The 18722-nt window shown below is 42.8% G+C and overlaps 1 protein-coding gene across 1 annotated transcript; it reads right to left on the reverse strand.

The window, feature by feature from the left end:
* Window positions 1-15830: 15830 nt before the first annotated feature.
* Window positions 15831-17943, reverse strand: LOC106807960 (tyramine/octopamine receptor-like). Its single transcript, XM_014810486.1, has one exon. It carries the CDS (start codon window positions 17941-17943, stop codon window positions 16558-16560), a length of 1386 nt encoding a protein of 461 aa, XP_014665972.1. The 3' UTR covers window positions 15831-16557.
* Between the last annotated feature and the right edge of the window lie 779 nt (window positions 17944-18722).

An 18722-nucleotide genomic window follows, 5' to 3' on the forward strand; every position in this document is an offset into this window, starting at 1 on the left:
AGGGTGCATTAGGCAGCAAAGGCGAAGTTTCAAAGAAAAGAATCCTCGGACGCGAGAAGAATAAACATGTGATAAAAGGCGAGAAAAATTTCCTTCCTGATTCCTTTAAAGACCGGGACCGGTCGAAGTAAATCTATCGGGTATATTGAAAAAACGCTAACCGAGTGCAGAGTAAATAATTACTCACGGGACGTGGCTGAATAATTTAGTGTTTATTAAACGCAATCGAGCCGTCACAGCAATTTATATTATATAGTTATATGTATATACAGTGTATAGTGTATATATATATATATGTATATATTCGAAAAGTATTTATTTCATGTGCAATTAAATTAAATTGCTCGCTCGATGCGCGAACGCGGTGACTTCGCGTGCCTGGATGATTTCAGCAATAGACACGGACACTCACGGTGACTTTGATATGGCGTCACATTCAACGCTAATGCAGACGAAAAGCTCGTGATTGAGAATCCCTTTTGTTTCGTGTCAATGCTGCGTATCGAAGCGCGTGCATGCTCCGGTACCTACGCTTCTCTGCATAGCAGACGCGTCGTACACACGCGAGTCCTGTACGAAGTATCACGAAGCGTAGATCGTAGGTGATGTATTAGCGGATCCCTCCCAATTTCCCAAAGGGGTCATTACCAGCGTTCCTGCTCTTACACAACTAACTCAACTAACGGGCTACAACTGTAATCCACGCGCGAACAAAAACTTTGTCGTAAAAAAATACTACGACTAGCGCCGTCTATACGTGTGAAGTCTCTACATGGCCACGAAACGTTCGCCGCGTTGTTATGATTACGTCATCACGTTCAGCATCATCGACACTGCGAATGGCATGACTCAGTGCGATAAGGCGCTGATCAGTATCGTGCGCAGAAACGACGGCATGCGATTCTTTTATCGATTCGTCGCGAACATATCCATAGACGCCACTAAGTACGCAGCTAATATTGGCAAACGGCTGCACTCGCAGAGCGGGCCGTATAGCGGGGACATTAGTAGCGACGTCTTGTGCTATTCACAGCACGACAGTTCATCCAGCGGCACGCGACCTCTGTGACATGATTAAATTGATCGCGGCAAAGGTCCGCTGCGGACAACATCGCGTTTTTTTCATCCTGTGTAATTGAATCAGGGGGAAAATGCGCAGGATACTACTCTTTACGTGTTGAATGTATTCTCCCGATATAATCTAACATTCACGATGACTATAGTTACTCGTCAAAGAAATATTTGATCTTTTGACGATCGATGTAATCATCTAGCATCTTAACGAATCGAAAATTGGCTACACGTATTTTAAATCTGATTGCAGATTCGCCTCGCGTAATATCGCCAGGCCTGTACTAATTTCAACTACCGGTAATTAATTAGAAATTAAAACGGCAGCTTCTATTAATCGCTAGTTAAATTGTGGCACTATTGCAAAGTTATAAGCATTAACATCGAAAGTATTTCCAAGAGTGAGTGAGTGAGTGAGTGAGTGGGTGGTTGAGTGAGTGAGTTAGTGAGTGAGTGTGCGCGCGCGTTTCTGGCGTGTGTAAGCGTGCACGCGCGCGCGTCTGTATATGTGCGATGCAGGGAAGGGCACATCGGTTACGCTGCCTGTGGTGCACTGCCGGTGTTTCCGGTCGAATGTCCCCGCCGCATGTCTATCACAAGTGCGCGCCTTCTCTGATTGAAATTATACTTCATTTACCGAGAAGTTCAAGCATGAATATATACAAATCGTTCTCGGGGTAAATGATCGGTTGATGGTACGTTGCAGCGAGTTCATAGCGCATGCTGTTCGACGGATTGAGTCCTAGATTGCCTCTCGTTCCACGTTACTTAGATTTAAGTTGTTTGCCGATTCACTGGCCATTGACTTGATGCCATTTAGGTTAGTACAGCAGAGTTAATAGTTTACTGTCTTCTTTTATGTTTAAAATCTCGCAACGTTACAATACTTATAGAGTGTAATGTCGTAGTAAACGACACGTACAATCTTTCGATCTCTGCATACTCATAATATAGATCTTTTAAGGCTTTTGAATAGGATTTCTCGGTAATCTGTGTGCAGTTATAATTCGAAAAATTCGAATCAGTTCTGTATGCGAGGAAGTTTCGAGGAACGAAATTTAAGTCGTATATATTTGTTGATGTTTTGCATGCAAACGCATTTCTAAGAAACTAAACTAAAAGTAGCAAACGAGCTTTGTCCGTTTACGCTTTTTTCTCACCGACGATTTATGGCCGACAACTTATAAGTTGGCTGCTATTTCGACAGAAGCTTTAGATCTTGGTGCAACTCGAGCGCATGCGTGACCGCGCCACGGGGAGGCAAAGTATCGGCATGGTGCTTGCTACGAGGCGTAGCAAAATCGTCACGATTTCCGCAGTCGATTCCAGTCAACTGATTTCAGTCGTCCGATGTCGGCTCGGCTGTATAATGTGTTGGCGAGGCACGGAGGACAAATTCATGCAGGAAATTGAGCAGAAACATCATAATATTACATCTTTAATGGTATGATTGTATATTTCGATACACGCTATGCAGCTGCCGATGCGCATTTAACCATTCTACGAAGTGAATATTTCCTTTCAGACAACAGGGTTGGACACGCAGTCAGAGACGACATATTCAGTACTCATACCTACTGATCATCTCCATCTACGATATTGTCATCTATCATCGATCTACCATCTATCGATCTACGATATACCATCTATCAATTTACGGTCTATTATCTATCGATCTACGATCTATCATCTATCAATTTACGATCTATCATCTATCGATCTACGATCTATCATCTATCGATCTACGATCTACCATCTATCGATCTACGATCTACCATCTATCGTCATCTATGTTAGGGTAATTACCAACATAACATTATGGAGACGTTTAACCGAAACTAGGTCTCCTCATAAAACGTCTGCGGCTTTTAGTAGGTAAAGCGTGACACCTCCCGACATTAAATCGATCGGATTTCGGAGGACCGACCGCTATAGCTAGACCACGTTGGTAAAAACACCGCGAGAAACCTCGCATGTGAACGTTCGGCGCAAATGTCAGACGCGGAGGTGTATAAGAGCGGGAAGAGCGGCGCTGCGGCAGTAGATGACGAATGCTGATGCAGGTGAAGCGGTAGTTGGGAGGAAGACTGCGTAACTAATTAGCAGCTGAAGAGAAGGCCCGTGGCGCAGCAGTGCGGAATGACGTAACGAGCCCAGCCTGAAGCGGGAAATCAGAGGACAGTGAGGCTGCATTAGGAGCAACAGCGGAAGTTCAAAGAAAATCTCGACGGAGAAGATAAAATGTGCATAAAGGCGAGAAATTCTTCCTGATTCTTAGACGGCGACGTCGAATAAATCTATACGGTATATGAAAAAACGCTAAACCGGTGCAAGTAATAATAATTCTCACGGGCCGTCTGAATAATTTAGTAGTTTATTAACCGCAATCGAGCCTCCACAGCAATTATATATATATTATATGTATATACATGTATAATATAATAATCTATAAGTATATAAAATTAGTACATACGATTGTATAATTGACGAAAAGATGTATTTCATGTGCAATAACTTACCAAATTGCCTTGCGCGGCGATGCGCGAATGCGGGAGCTCGCGGCCTGGATGATTGCAGCATAGACACGACACTCAGGGATTTGATAGCGCGCACATCACGCTAATGAGAATCGAACAGCGGCGGGGGGGGGCGTGAATTGAGAATACCCTTTCGGTCAATCTGGCGTATCGAAGCGCGTTGCAACGTCCGGACCGGTACGCTCTGCATAGCAGACGGCGTCGCGTACACACGCCCGCGTCCTGTACGATAATCACGAAGCGTAGATCGTAAAGGTGATGATACTAGCGATCCCTCGCCATCCCAAAGGGGCATTAACTAGCGCTGTCCCTCTCTTCACGCAACTAACTCAACTGAACGGGGCTACATACTTAATCCACGCCGAACAAAAACTATTGTCGTAAAAAACTAGCTACGACACGGCCGTCTACTACGCTGTGAATCGCCTACAGTTGGCACGAAACGTCTTCGTCCCGTCTGTATGTATTATCGTCATCTACTTCAGCATCATCGACACGCGAATGGCATGACTTCAGCTGCGAAGAGGCGCCTGATCATATCGTGCGCAGAAACGACGAGCATCGCCATCCTCTTCTATCTGATATCGTCGCCGGACATATCCAAGACGCCACATAAATACTTAGCAGCTGAATATGCAAACTCCACCGCTGTCACTCGCAAGAGCGGGCGTAACGCGGGGACATTAGTAGCGACGTCGCCGGCATCAACCAGCACGCAACAGTCATCCAGCGGCACCGACCGTGGACAGATTAAATTGATCGCGGCAAAGGTCCGCTGCGACACATCTCTGCGTTTTTCATACCTGGTAATTCGAATCAGGGGAAAATGCGCAGGATAACACCTCTTACGTGGTAATTTTACTCTCCGATACTTCCAATCAACATTCAACGAGACTAGATTACTTCGCCAAGAGAAATATTGAATCTTTTGACGACGATGAATACTACGCATCTACGAAACGAAACCTGCTACACGTAATTTAAATCTGATCTGCAGAGTCGCCGCCTCCGCGTAATAGCGCCAGGCCCTGACTAATTTCAACTAGCCGGTCATGTAATCAGAAAATATAAACGGCAGAGCTTCTATGGAATCGCAGTTAAATTGTGGCCATCCTATTTTCAAAAGAACAGCATTTTTTAACTCTATCGAGAAGTAAGTTCCATCAGCAATACACATCACATCAATATAAATAATGTGTGGATATCTTACCAGGCGCAATCAATCCAACATTCCCAATAGATACCTGCCGCAGATGCTACAGAGCTGAGAGTATGCTAACCAATATCTTATATTTGTTGTGGCAAATATTTGTCGTAAGCAGAAAGTCGTTCGGTTAAACAGTAGTCATGTATACTTTGCGCTTTTATTATTAGTCTCTCCTGTCTAAAATGTGGCAAAATGATAACAGTTAAAAAGCACATTCTTGTGTTATTGTTCGATTGTCGTCATAAGGGAGAGCAAAGATCGTAGTTTACGAGATGGCTCTCCCCCAGATGTACGCAGAGCGATTTGCGGGTGTTTACAAGCAGAATTTTAGGTTAGAAGTTGTTAATTAGGTTCTTAATTAATATGTTTTATTATATTTTTTAATTTTTTTTCTATAAATTAAAAATAAATAAATAAAAATTTAAAAAAAAGATAATAATAAAAAAATAAAAAATAGAAAATGAGAATAAAAAAATAGAAAATAAAACTGCTGTTAATCTTCGGAAAATCGCTATGGCGTCACTGGGCCACCATAAAAGTGTCATGGCAGCGATACGTAATCTCGATGTTCAAAAGCCGATGCCGGATAGAGGAAATATGTAAAAGTACACAACGTTTATGCAATAAGTCTCACAATATACTCTGAGATTCTGTAGAGGTAATTAAAGGACTTACTAGTAGTACCTAATGTTAAACTAACTGAGTTAGACTCTAGTCCGTAATAGATTGTTTTCTACATACCAATACTATTAGAAAATCACGTAGTAAAAACACGCTAAAAAATCATAATAATATGGTTGTGTTGCTATCTTTACGTTTTACCAGATCTGACATGGTGTTCGCATCGATTGGTTCAGGCCTCAGTATCCCGTACATCATGGGTACCATCATGGCGAAGCAATGTTAATGTTAGGTCGCAGCACCGACCAGCGGGCAACATCGACTTTCAGCGAGTAATATCGATTGATATTTCATGTCACGTGACATGCTTTGCACCGCAATGCGGTGTTTTTTATAGCCACGTAACGTTGATGAATAATTTTTTTTTTTTACATTTATGAATTTAATTATATATCTATTTATGTAAGAGAGATTTACTACGAAAGAGAGATAGGGGTGCAGAGAGATACAATGAAAATTGGAGATAATTACTCAAAATAAGTTGACTACTCACTTATACGATCACTTTGACGTTTACCCCCCCCCCCTCCCGCCAGATGCGAGATCCATCTTATTTCTACCACTAGGACGATCACGTGTACAGAGCGTGCTGAGTGGCAGTTTCTACTGAGGTAATCTTTCAGCGCCCAAACAGCATGGATCAGACGACCACCCCAGATGTTAGCTCTAAGAATTCTTCCTGCTTTACTCGGATTTGGTCGCAGATCAACAGATATTATGTTTCCCTAGCAGACGTCATCGTTGGCTGCAGTATATTCCTCGATGGTACGACGCCGCGAAGCGATATAAGGTTTAACTGAAGTCACGAGGCTCCCGTGCTCGTTTATGATAAAGATATAACCAGGAGATAACGTATGGTGAGAACTTGCTGGCTTGGGCCTATAGTTACAATAGTTACATACTGTCCTTGGCGATTTCAAATCATTGTTACATATGTAATTATGCACTTACGCCTAATAGCATCTTTTCATATCGCAAGGGGTTTTAGGTCGATTTTCACGAGACAATAACAATGCGCTAATTCAAAGCGAGTAAATAAATGATGGGCAGAGAATTTGTTTTGGTCACATGCATGCATCTAATTAAACTTTTAAACTACTTCAGCGGTTGCGAAACTGCCAATGAAAAACATGTCCATAGGTAAATAAACCTCGACACAATGCAGATATAAAGTACAAGCGGTTTTGGCAAGCTAGATAATTGTAAAGGAAACGTATACTGATGAATGGAAAAGTATAGCACATCTGAGCGGCACTCAGGATCATATTTATGTGCAGTGTAGTTTCCATGGTTAAGTTTTTTTCGAGCATTAATACTTAATTATGCGTTGTCGATACGAACGACTACAAGATTACATATCAAATTAATATAAACTTGCCAGCGGTTCAGGTCTTAATGATGCATTATTGGTTTTAATCAGACGTGAATAAGCTCCCAGTCGTCGAGTTTATTTACGTTCGATGAGAATGCTATGAGCAACACGAAAGAATGCTCTAGGGGACACGCGGAAATATTATTATATGAGAAAATGCTAGGTACTTCCAACTTAAGCGAAACCACACACGAAACATTATCAGCTCCTCGAACGCCTAGTCTATAGCATTCCCACTCGACTGTGTAATGTTTGCTATAGACAATTATTTGATAATCTAAACATCTCTCTCGGGTCGCGTCGTCACTTGATGCGCGTGTCGTTAATTGCAGTTTAATAAATCATTTAGTTTTTTTTATATCGGGGTCGCCCAAGCGCAAGCCGACACATTTATATTTTTATTTGCGAACTTGATAGTTAAGCGTAGTAGAATCTCAAACGAGGTAGGGCGTATAATACTTGTCACTGCCAGTCAAAACTGTCCTTAACTGGAGACCACCTTGTGGATTACTACCAAATACACCATTCGGAGGGTAGATGGGAAGCATTGGACACGCTATCCATGCAGGCAGTCAACTAGCGCTATGACGTACTGACCCACTCTACTTCAAAACGCATGTAAAAAACTATATGAAAGAGAGGAAGACGACGAAGAAGGAGAGGAAAACTAGGAAGAAAAAAAGAAGAGGAAAAAAGAGAAGACGACGAAGAAAAGGAAAAAGAAGAAGAAGACGAAGAAGAAGAATGAGGAGGCGGGGGAGGAGGAAGAAGAGGAGGAAGATAAGTCGCAGAATAAGAATAAGAATAAGAATGAGAATAACAGGAAAAAGGATAATAATAATAAGAAGAATACGACGAAGAATAAGAACGTAATCTCATAGCCACAATACATTATAAAAGTTGTCAGCATTAAAATCACGTGAGCCGAAAAATACTCGTTTCATCATCGCAGGGTTTCATACTCACTGACCCTTCTCCCACCATTCACACACACCTCACACGCACACACATACTTATTCGCACGCACGCACGCACGCACGCACGCACGCACGCACGCACGCACGCACACACACACACACACACACACACACACACACACACACACACTATATATATATATATATACATATAAGGCTCGCACGTTCGATCTTTCTCTCGCCCATGCACCGTGGTTTTACACTTCGAATTGTGACAATTTCACGCTAATATGCAATTAGAATGTTTGCAATTTCTCTGGGCTTGCACACATCGCTAACATCATTTGTTTGAATCGATCAATAAACTAGAGATTCAACTGTTCAGCCTCGCCTGCCATAGAGATTTCAGAATTCACCGAGGTTACGACTGAACTTCGTATATACCTTTCAAAATTAAACCTATACAAACCTTTTACCTTTGAAATGTGTATTGACGCGGAATCTGGTGCACAAATAATTCAACCTATTCAAGCCTTACCTTAGATTTCAGTATTCACTGAGGTTACGTCTGAGCTTAAGTAAAGGTTCTTACATACATTTCAATCTTTAACTCTTTACCTATCAGACGTGTTATTAGCTGAATCTGGTGCACAAAGGATGGGCTCAGCCGAAATCTTCACGAACTTGCGGCGATGGAAGATGCGATCGCCTTCCTTCTGAATAGACTATTAAACATAATGTCGAATAATGAAAAAATGACATCTTGCCTCCTACTTCTAGTAGCCCGAGAAAACTTTTTAAATAACAATATTATGTAATAATTATGTTACAAAATATAAAATGTACAATATTAGCGTCGCAAAATTAAATTCAATAATTTCGTTTGCATACATTACATTAGCTTGATGATTTCGTCACAGTTCGTTCAGTAATAGAATTACCTACATAGCTATAATAAAATAAAATAATATATAAAATCATAACTATTACGCTACTAATCTCAATAATTACATATCCAATTCCGACTTCATTACGTACAAGTGCGATCCTACTTTCCTATAACCAATCTTCACCATCTTAACCAAGAATTGTGTATTTATTTAATATTTGACCGTTCTGTTGCTGTGAGACGGTCATGTAGAAGATAGGTCCGCGCCAATTTATTGTGTCTGTACTTAACATGTTTTACCGTCGTTAAATAAAGTTTTTACTTACTTATTTACTAACCACGCGGCAACTTCACTTGACTTCACACGTGATTTTCCGTGCAAGAGCGATGACGATGGGTTACAACGAACCGAAGCGTAACTTACATCAGGGAGCCGACACGTATAAAATAGCTCTCAATGAAAAATAATTTCAACGTTTGACAAGGAATATATATATGTATTATATATACACACGCAGACACAGATACATAAACACAGACACACACACACACACACACACACACACACACACACACACACACACACACACACACACACACACACACACACACACACACACACACACACACACACACACACGTACACTACACACACACACACACACACACACACACTACACCACACACACACACACACACACACACACACACACACACACATATATATATATATATATTTATATATCACGCACGGTGGAATGAAATGCTTTGGCACCGTAGATAAAGCGATAGGATCATTTTACAGCATTTAATTACAAAGATGTGGCGCAATTGATATTTAACGAGGGAGTTTATGAGCATCAAGAAAACGAATCGAAGGTTTGCCTAATTAACACACAGAACCGCTGCTTGCAGGCGTGGACAACGGCGAACATTAGTTCCTGATTTCCGTGGATATCGGATACCGATGTCCCGAAATCATCAGATAGTAATAGTGCGATACCAGACCTGAGACATCGACAATCGGGAATATCATATACATGACCTGTGAATAGCAGACGAGTGGGTAGTTATAATCTACGCGATAGGTGGCGTGAAGTACGGTGCGAGTTATTAGCATGCAGGATGTGTACGACGTTTTACGTATCCGCGAAACGTCTCGGCTGTCCGTAAATTGTGTATATAACACATTTTTATATGAAATATAAGAACTGCAATATATGGCAGACGAAGTCGCCAAAGACGCCAGCAACAGCGATATATACGTACAATCGCTGAAACGTCGGAAACGCCGCAGTTGCGTCGAATCATAATGCGCCGTGGAGATTTCAGCAGACGCTTCTTGACCAGACATGGGTTATTTGTGGAAGAAGCATTCTCCCATGGAGCTGTCAAAAGCAACCAATTGCACGAGAAATAAGAGCGCAAAACTTAACAATTTCTTATCATCTCTCAGAGTCTTCTCATCGAAAATGGGACACACGCTTGATAAAATAGTAATGCGCACGCTATCCTGAGAAGGTGCCCTTGGCGCAATATAGGCTTCAGGAGAAATTTCGCTTTCTTGCACAATCCTCTTCTACAATGCTACGGTTGCTATTCATGAAATATTATTGATAGGATGTGATTGACTAAACGTAAATTGTCCATACGCGGGATTTTTTTCAGGGATGTTTTGTCCCTGGGGGATATTTCTCGTAGCTAGGTATTATCCGTGAGGTAGAGCGTCGGTGCAAATTGTTACGTATTATACGGGCACCGTGTGGCATTCGTCCAATCTTGATAAAGCTGCGCTGTGCTGGCAACGATGTTATCTGATCACAGGCATTCTATGTCTTCCTAATTTCCGTCTTAGCGTTTCGTATTTACGGCGCTTCGACTATGAATAATTTATTCATTTAATAATCGATTACGCGATTCAATTATGCAATTATTATTCGTTTGCTTATAAACATAGCTGACGACCTGGTTAATAACGTTTTCAAAAACACACCGGGTATCAGGTTTATTGATGAATGTGTTTAGATGACGAGGAAAGTTGAATAATGCGATTCCTGCTTGCCATGCGCGTAGAATATAAAAGGGGGTGGACCGGGTGTTGAACTTAACATCAAGGTTCTTCGGCATGCACGACGGAAACACATGTGAAAATGGCATGCCGATATTCGACATACGTGGAGATATGACTATTCCACAAACATGAGCACCTTGCGATGCGCTTACTGTGCACATATATGCGATGCATATAGTGGACCTGATTGATGTGCATACATCACGTGCATACAACCCTCGTGGACAATATGGCGGACGGTGCGTCGCTGTTCGATTCACACGATTAACAAGAATCATTCAAATCTATGTGAATTAGTGATGTGCATGAGAAAAAAAATGTGTCTATGCCGTAAATACGAGTGCTTATAGGGCGGAGTATTGGAAGTAGTCACAGAATTTAATATGTAGGAACGATATATTTTACTTGCCGCCTAATGATCTATGAATGATATCACGCTAGTCCCGTGTTACGGCTTTCCAATACACGTTACTGTGCATGTGTTGGTCTGGGTTTGTTGACTGTGCCAAATGCTACTCGCTAAATCTATTATGAGTGGCTGTTGCTGGAAGCCCCTGGTTTAGCTGCCATGTTTTCTAGTAAGCAGAAGCGACATGCACGTCTTAATAAAGGTGAGGTCATTGAGGTCGCATGACGTCCCTCCAGTAAATAATAGTACATCGACACGTTTCGCGGGCTAGTGTTCTCGTTCTATAGCGTGTCGCCATCAAGTGCTACTGCAGTTTCTAACGCGGGTTATTCTATGTGCTGCTATATGTGACTAAATACTCCGTTCATGAGTTACTGCCTGAGACTACAGCCACTCCGGTATATCTAGAACCAATTTATATATATATATATATATATGCATATATATATATCTCTATATATTATATATATGCATATATATATATATATATATATATATATATATATATAACATACATAGACTCCCATTAAGTGATTGATATATTTGTGACTATAACACTTCGCTCGTTAGTTGCTATCTGACATCGCAGCCAGTCCTGTGACATGTAATCGATATATATTCCCAGGCGCTGTTTTCTGCCTGTGACTCCGTTCGTGGGTTGCTATCTGACATTGCAGCCAGTCTGTGATCTGTGATCAATATATAAAGATATATATATATATATATACTTATTCATTCTCCTGTATATATTATATATATATATATATTATTCACTCCTGTATATATATATATATATATATATATATTATTATATTCCCATGAGCTGTTGATGTCTGTGACTACACATTCTATTCATGGGTTGCTGACATATATATCTTCATATATATATATATATATATATATATATATATATATATTTCCGTATGTTGATATCTATGAAAATAGTGTTGCAGTATATTCAAGTCATTCATGAGCCGTAAATTAAAAATGTGTCACTATATTGCGCCCGAAACTGATTTGTGTGTTATATATACATTATCGCAGCAATCTACAAGGGCATTGCAGCTGAATTTGATAATGTACTAAAACTACATAAAACTAAAAGCTAAAACCTAAAACCCCTTGTAAACGTAATTACCGAACTATTCTTCACGCAAACAACGAATGAGAGAGCTCCATTTTAGTGCCAACGTTGTAATTCGGTAATTTTCAAATTCCTTGCCTCTGGAAAATAGTCAAACTACGAAATAGTCTAGCTACACAATAATCATCGCCGCGGTGACTATGAGTAATACAACGCATGATTTGTTCATTCAGTATCATCGCGAAGTGCCCTCGCGCATGATCAGCATTAATTATATGTGAATATTCAAGTGAATATATACAAACTTTGCCAATTTTCTAATAATTATGTCTAATACGAGTAATCGTTATTAATTATTACTCATACTCAATATACATTTCTCATGTTCTATTACACGATAAAAATGTGTCAAAAATTATTAAAGCTCGCATAGTATCTACATATACTCCTCCCACATACCCATACCATGTATATTATTAACTATATATATATATATATATATATATATATATATATATATGTCGAAAATAAAAATATAAAGAATAGGATAAGGTTTCAATTTTTCTTCATGCTATTTTATATTCATATTTTTCTATATCTCATAGATATCCGTGGTATTTCTACGTCGAATATATATTATATATATAATATATATATATAATATTATTATATATATATATATATTATAGTTTATAAGACATGTTGTGTTCGATCGATGCGACCCAGATTTGGTTACCTTCGTTACGTTTAGCTAGTGCTCTTTTGCGCAGAACTGCATTCCCTGGTCATCGATAAGCCGATAATATATATGTTGGCGTTTGCGAATGAAAACGGCGGCCGCGCGAAGATCCCTAAACGATGTTTCTATCGGCAAATTTGTCCGTCTCCTAGAGCTTAATTCGTGCCGACAAGCAGAATTAGTCGCAAAAACATTCCAGCTATATCATCTGCTGCGAAAAAATCCTTCGCCGGCTATAGGAGCGAGTCGTGAATGGGCGACTCAGTCTTATTGATTCGTGATGGCGTAAGTAAATGTCACGGAAAGTCAAGACCGCCGTATTGAATTCCGTCATCAGGCGCGCAAGTGCCAGCACGTCTCGCCAAATGTTAATGCGATGAAATGTGTATATGAATTCCTTAACACAGTTTCTGATCGATTGCTGTACACCCACACACGCACGCACGCGCGTACACACGCACACACACAAGCATACGCACACGCACACGCATTCGCACACGCACACGCACGCGCACGCGCACGCACGCATGCACGCATACACAGACACACACACACGCACGCACGCACGTACGCACGCACGCACACACACGCACACACATACCAGAATACGATGCAACACGGCGACTTTTCTGCTGCACGACAGCGCGGCGAGCGCCCGACGAAATTCAGTTTTCACGTTAGCACACGACATGTCTTAGCAGCCGAGACTTATTAAATGTTAATACTTAACCAACAGCTTGTCACACTTCTCGATGTTTAAACTAGTTACGACTCGCGTACTAGTCGCGACGCAGTAAAGGTAAGTAGAAAGCGTAGTCGCTCTAGAGGTCAACAGCGAAACCGCATAACGCTGACAACCGAGGGCAGGCGAATGGCAGCGCTTGCGTATATAAGCGACATGCGAGCGTCGACGGAGCGATGCTCCTTCGTCGCTAGTGCTAAAAGCGCTCCGACGTCGCGTCTTATTTTCCAAGCGAATGCCTTTGTAATCAGGTTGCCGCAGGCGTTCAATCGCAAATGTGTCAACCTCTAACCGAACGCTGTAAATTGATGCCATAGCTAGGCTTGCTTAAAGCATTTCCAAGTAAACACGTCTTCGTTAGATGTATTAGTCTGCGTGTATGTAAAGGAATGTAAACATAGTCCGAGTCGAAGTGGGGAGGAATTCCAGGCTATAGGTCTAAACTATAGCGCGACATCGCTTTGTAAATTTGTTTTGGCTCTCGCAAGAGTTAGGTTAATTACGTTCTATCTCGCCATCTTTCATGTCCATTGTTCCCTGTATTCATTGATTATTTGCTAATTATAATTAAGCTTCAGTAATTGTGATTAAACAGGCGCACGAGCAGCGCCGTGTCTTGGTGATTATTTGTCTATTAGTAACGAAGCCATTTTTGTATTAATCCAGAAACCATGTGGATATATGGTGCGTATGAAAGACGTCGTGTACGAACCAAGCACTGCAGAGACTGATTGATCGATATACAAAATTTATTTCACCATTCAACTGTCTAACGACTTCGTTTTTTCCGCGTGGCTATATAAAACTGTTGCGCGGCAACACGCAACCACGTGATAGGTTATCAGGCGTCGTCTTTATATAGACGCATCAGACGCATCTGTGCCCGATGATGTGTGTATAATTGTCATATCTCACACCGATCATGAAGCCGTATGTATGCAGGTCGAGCGCTAAGCGAACGCGCACACATATAAGCGGTTAATTACTAGCATTTATAGCCGCAGCTTGCTGGGAGCTACTACACTGCATACGTAGTACAATTCTTCAACACTTTTCCGGAAGGTCGATGCGTTGTATTTGCTCCGTGACGGCCATGTTCATGTGAATCAGAATAACTTTAGTCGTGATTCACACAAGTGCCGCACATACCGGAGCTCGTGCGGCGACTAAATACTCATTTTCGACTATCCTTGCCAAAAATGTTGATTAGTGAACGAATGCGGGCGAGGCAATGGATGTGCCGCGTAACGCTAAAATCGTTTCGTAACGTTGTCTGAGTTTGGAATGACTTTACGTCCAATGTAATTCTGGGTTTTGATTAACGAAGCTTGCCACCGCATTGCCTCGGCGTTGTTTTGATGATAGATTACGAGACGTCTGCCAGCTTTCTTTTACACAGCGTGCAAAATGCACCGACCTGCTCGGATAGCTAAGTCGGTGTCCGATAGCTAACAGGTCTATGTCGTTACGAAAGATGACGTTTTCACGTCAACGTATAGACACAATAGTTTCGTGCATAATGCACGAAACTTCTGCGGTTGCTCATCATGATTGCTACGAAATTATTATTACTTTCGTAGATGAGTAATATAACGTTAAAGTGCAGCTTAACGCCGCAGAAACCGGCCGATGAAATCTCGTCATGAGAACGTAGCGTGCGCGCGAAGCGGGGGATTGGCGCTGTTTTTATTTGTTATTTACGTAAAACACAGTTGCAGCTGTCAGGAAATGCAGTTCTCGATCGGGGATTTGACTTCGGTTGTAAATCGCGAGCGCGACTCGATAACGACGTCGACGTTAAACGCATCCCGTAAAAAAGAAGTAGCCGCGTCACAGATGACGCGAATACGACCACCTACTTTGCTTTCCAAGATTTGCGTTTCGTTGAAATTCGATTAACTGTGTGGGCTGAGTGCAACAAAAACGACCGCGCATGTGAAAGTCGGCTCGTAACATGACGCACGCGTGGGAAACGCTCGCCGAAATCTGCGTCCACACGCGCGCGCTCTTTCAAGAATCCGATTCAGACAGTCAATGTAATTACCATTGAAAGCACAGAGACATAAATTATCAATATTAGTTGGCCATGTAATTTAATGAATCGTAAAATTTATTACAAGTGTTTCCACGGCGTTGTTGTGGTACGCGGCGTTGAATTTTCACGTTTTTAACTATGACGAAGCCACTCACAGTAAAAGCCCTGCGACACCTACGTTTACCGACAATTCCAGATGAAAGGCAAGCGTAATGATGTCATTAATAAGAAATATGATTTAGGAGCGAAGCTCGACATTTGTGAAGATTACATTTGCCTTGGGGGACTAGATACATTATCGTTACCTGTAGCTTTTACCCACGTCGTTTCCCATTATTGCGTTACATTAGCTGGATCGCGTGTCCATACACCTTGAGGGTCATATACGGTGCATCACATTGTCATTACAAATACCTTGTGTTTTAAACGACATGTTGTTTCTATTCACATCGGGTTTCGTGCTGTTTTTCGTTATTCCTTAAGAGCCTTTTGTGATAGTGGCATTCACCACAAGATGGCGCCTGCGAAAGTGTATACACGAGCTTTAATCTGTAGGTGGGGGTCGATAATTATATATTTATTAATTAATTGATTAATGATCTTCTCCGCGTTTGATTACTATACCGTGACATGTGTCTCGTAACCATTCCTTCGTCGCTATGCCTGCTATAACCACACCCACACGCGCACACACGCGCGCGCACAATGGGTATAACACGCAATGGTTTGTCCACAACAGGAGGGTTGGTTTTTGAACGCAAAACGCACGCGATTCCATTAATTTTTGTCACCGCGCTGCGAGATCAACACTTGACGCTCAGCAGCTTCTGAAACGCTCGTCGAAAGTCGATATTAAATATCGTGTATATCACGGGATTGAGCGCCGAGTTGACGTAGCCGAGCCACGTGATGAAGTTGATGACGGCGACCTGCGGCTGGCATCCGGCGCAGAACGGCAGGATGACGTACATGAGGAAGAACGGCAGCCAGCAGAGCACGAACACACCCATGATGATGCCGAGCGTCTTAGCGGCGCGCCGCTCCTTCGACAGCGAGATCTTCTGCTTCTCCTCGAGAAAGCCGTAGAAGTGACTCTTCGCCGGCTTCTTTGCGTTCGTCTGCCGGTCGCCGTTCTTCGCCGCGTGCGCGCCGTTTCTGCCGCTCGCCGCCTTACGCGTCGTCGGCTTTGACGTCGGCGGCGGCGGTGTCAACGGCGTCGGCGGCTTGAGCGGCTCCTGCAGCGCCTGCAACGGCAGCTTCTCGCCGGGCGTCGCGCAGAACTCTGCCGGAAACCTCATCGTCAGATCGCTGGCGTTGGTGTCGGCCGCCGTTTCGCCGCCGAGCGTCTCGCTGGGCGGATCCGACGACGACGGATCGACTTCGGACTTGATCGGACGCGACATCGGCGTGTTGCTGTACACCTGCTTGGCGACCTTCCTCTTCTCGCGCAGACGCCGCCTCGTGGCGAGAAAGATCTTCACGTACACGGTCGCCATGATGATGAGCGGTATGTAGAAGGAGCCGGACGACGAGTAGATGATGTAGCCGCGCTCCTCCGTCAGCTTGCACTCCTCGAGCACGGACACCTGCGCCTCCTCCGACCAATCGTTCCAGCCGATGAGCGGCGGCACGGAGATGAGCGAGCTGATGAACCAGACGAAGAAGATGATGGTGAGCACGCGTCGCTTCGTGCGCTTCTGCGCGTAGTTCAGCGGGTCGTGTATCGCGTAGTAGCGGTCGAGCGCGATAGCGCACAGGTTAAGGATCGACGCCGTGCAGCAGAGTACGTCGCACGTCAGCCACATGTAGCAGAAGACGTCGCCGAAAACCCAATAGCCGGCGATCGAGTAGACGACGTTGAAGGGCATAACGAGTGCGGCGACGAGCATGTCGGCGACGGCCAGCGACACGATGAAAAAGTTTTGCACCTGCCGCAGCGGCTTGTAGGTGAACACGGACAGCACAACGAGCACGTTACCCGCTATCGTCATGACGATGATCAGCGACAGGAAGATGGCGACGAACACCGACGCCGGGATGCTGACGGCCGGCTCGCCCGTCGCGTTCTCGTGCGGCGGCAGCTGCGAGTTGCTGCCGTTGCTCACCGTCGCCGCCGCAGCCGTTGCCGCTGCCGCCGCCGCGATGGCTGGGGAGCCGCTCGCGTTGACGACGAGCGGACGAAGAACCATGGTGGGCTGAGACGTCAGGCGTCAGCGGTCTCGCGTCGAGGCTTCTAGAAGAAACGAGACAAATATTAGCTCTGCCGCGGAGCCGATATACCCTCGGGTGCGCGCTCGTCTGTCGGTTTGCGTGTTCTCGTGCGCTTCTAATGCTGTCTTTTCCTCGAGGGCGCTGCGCGTGTCGCTTGGAATTCCCCATTATCGATTAGCATACACGGGTTTATAAATATATATAAATATTTAAATGTTAATAAATAAATGCACATGCCTATATGTATATATATTTACATACATATATATATATATATATATATATATATATATATATATATATATATATATAATATATAATATATAATATATATATTAATAGTATAATAAAGGGCTAATAATAAGACAATTATGATATACAATATATAATTATTAGCTCTTGATATATATATAATATATATATATATATATATATATATAAATACACCCCATGTATCAGTAATAAGATATTAATAATAAAGCAATTAATAATAAGCCAACGGAGATTGTTTCTTGTTTGTCGCCCCATGTCTTCATATATAGGCTAGCGTAAAAAGGATCGTCGTATACGGCGCACACGTAATATACCATCTGCTACGTACAGTACATTAGTCAATCGTCAACTGGCACATTCGATATCAAGCAGCCGCATTTCCAGCCGGCACTCGCGAGCGCTTGCCTCCTCGTTTCAGGCAGCACGACAACACTTTGACGGACTACACGCTTGTTGATTCGCGCAACGTAAAAGACGTGCTATC

Source organism: Priapulus caudatus, unplaced genomic scaffold, assembly GCF_000485595.1.
Source record: "Priapulus caudatus unplaced genomic scaffold, Priapulus_caudatus-5.0.1 Scaffold245, whole genome shotgun sequence".
NCBI classification, from domain to species: domain Eukaryota; kingdom Metazoa; phylum Priapulida; class Priapulimorpha; order Priapulimorphida; family Priapulidae; genus Priapulus; species Priapulus caudatus.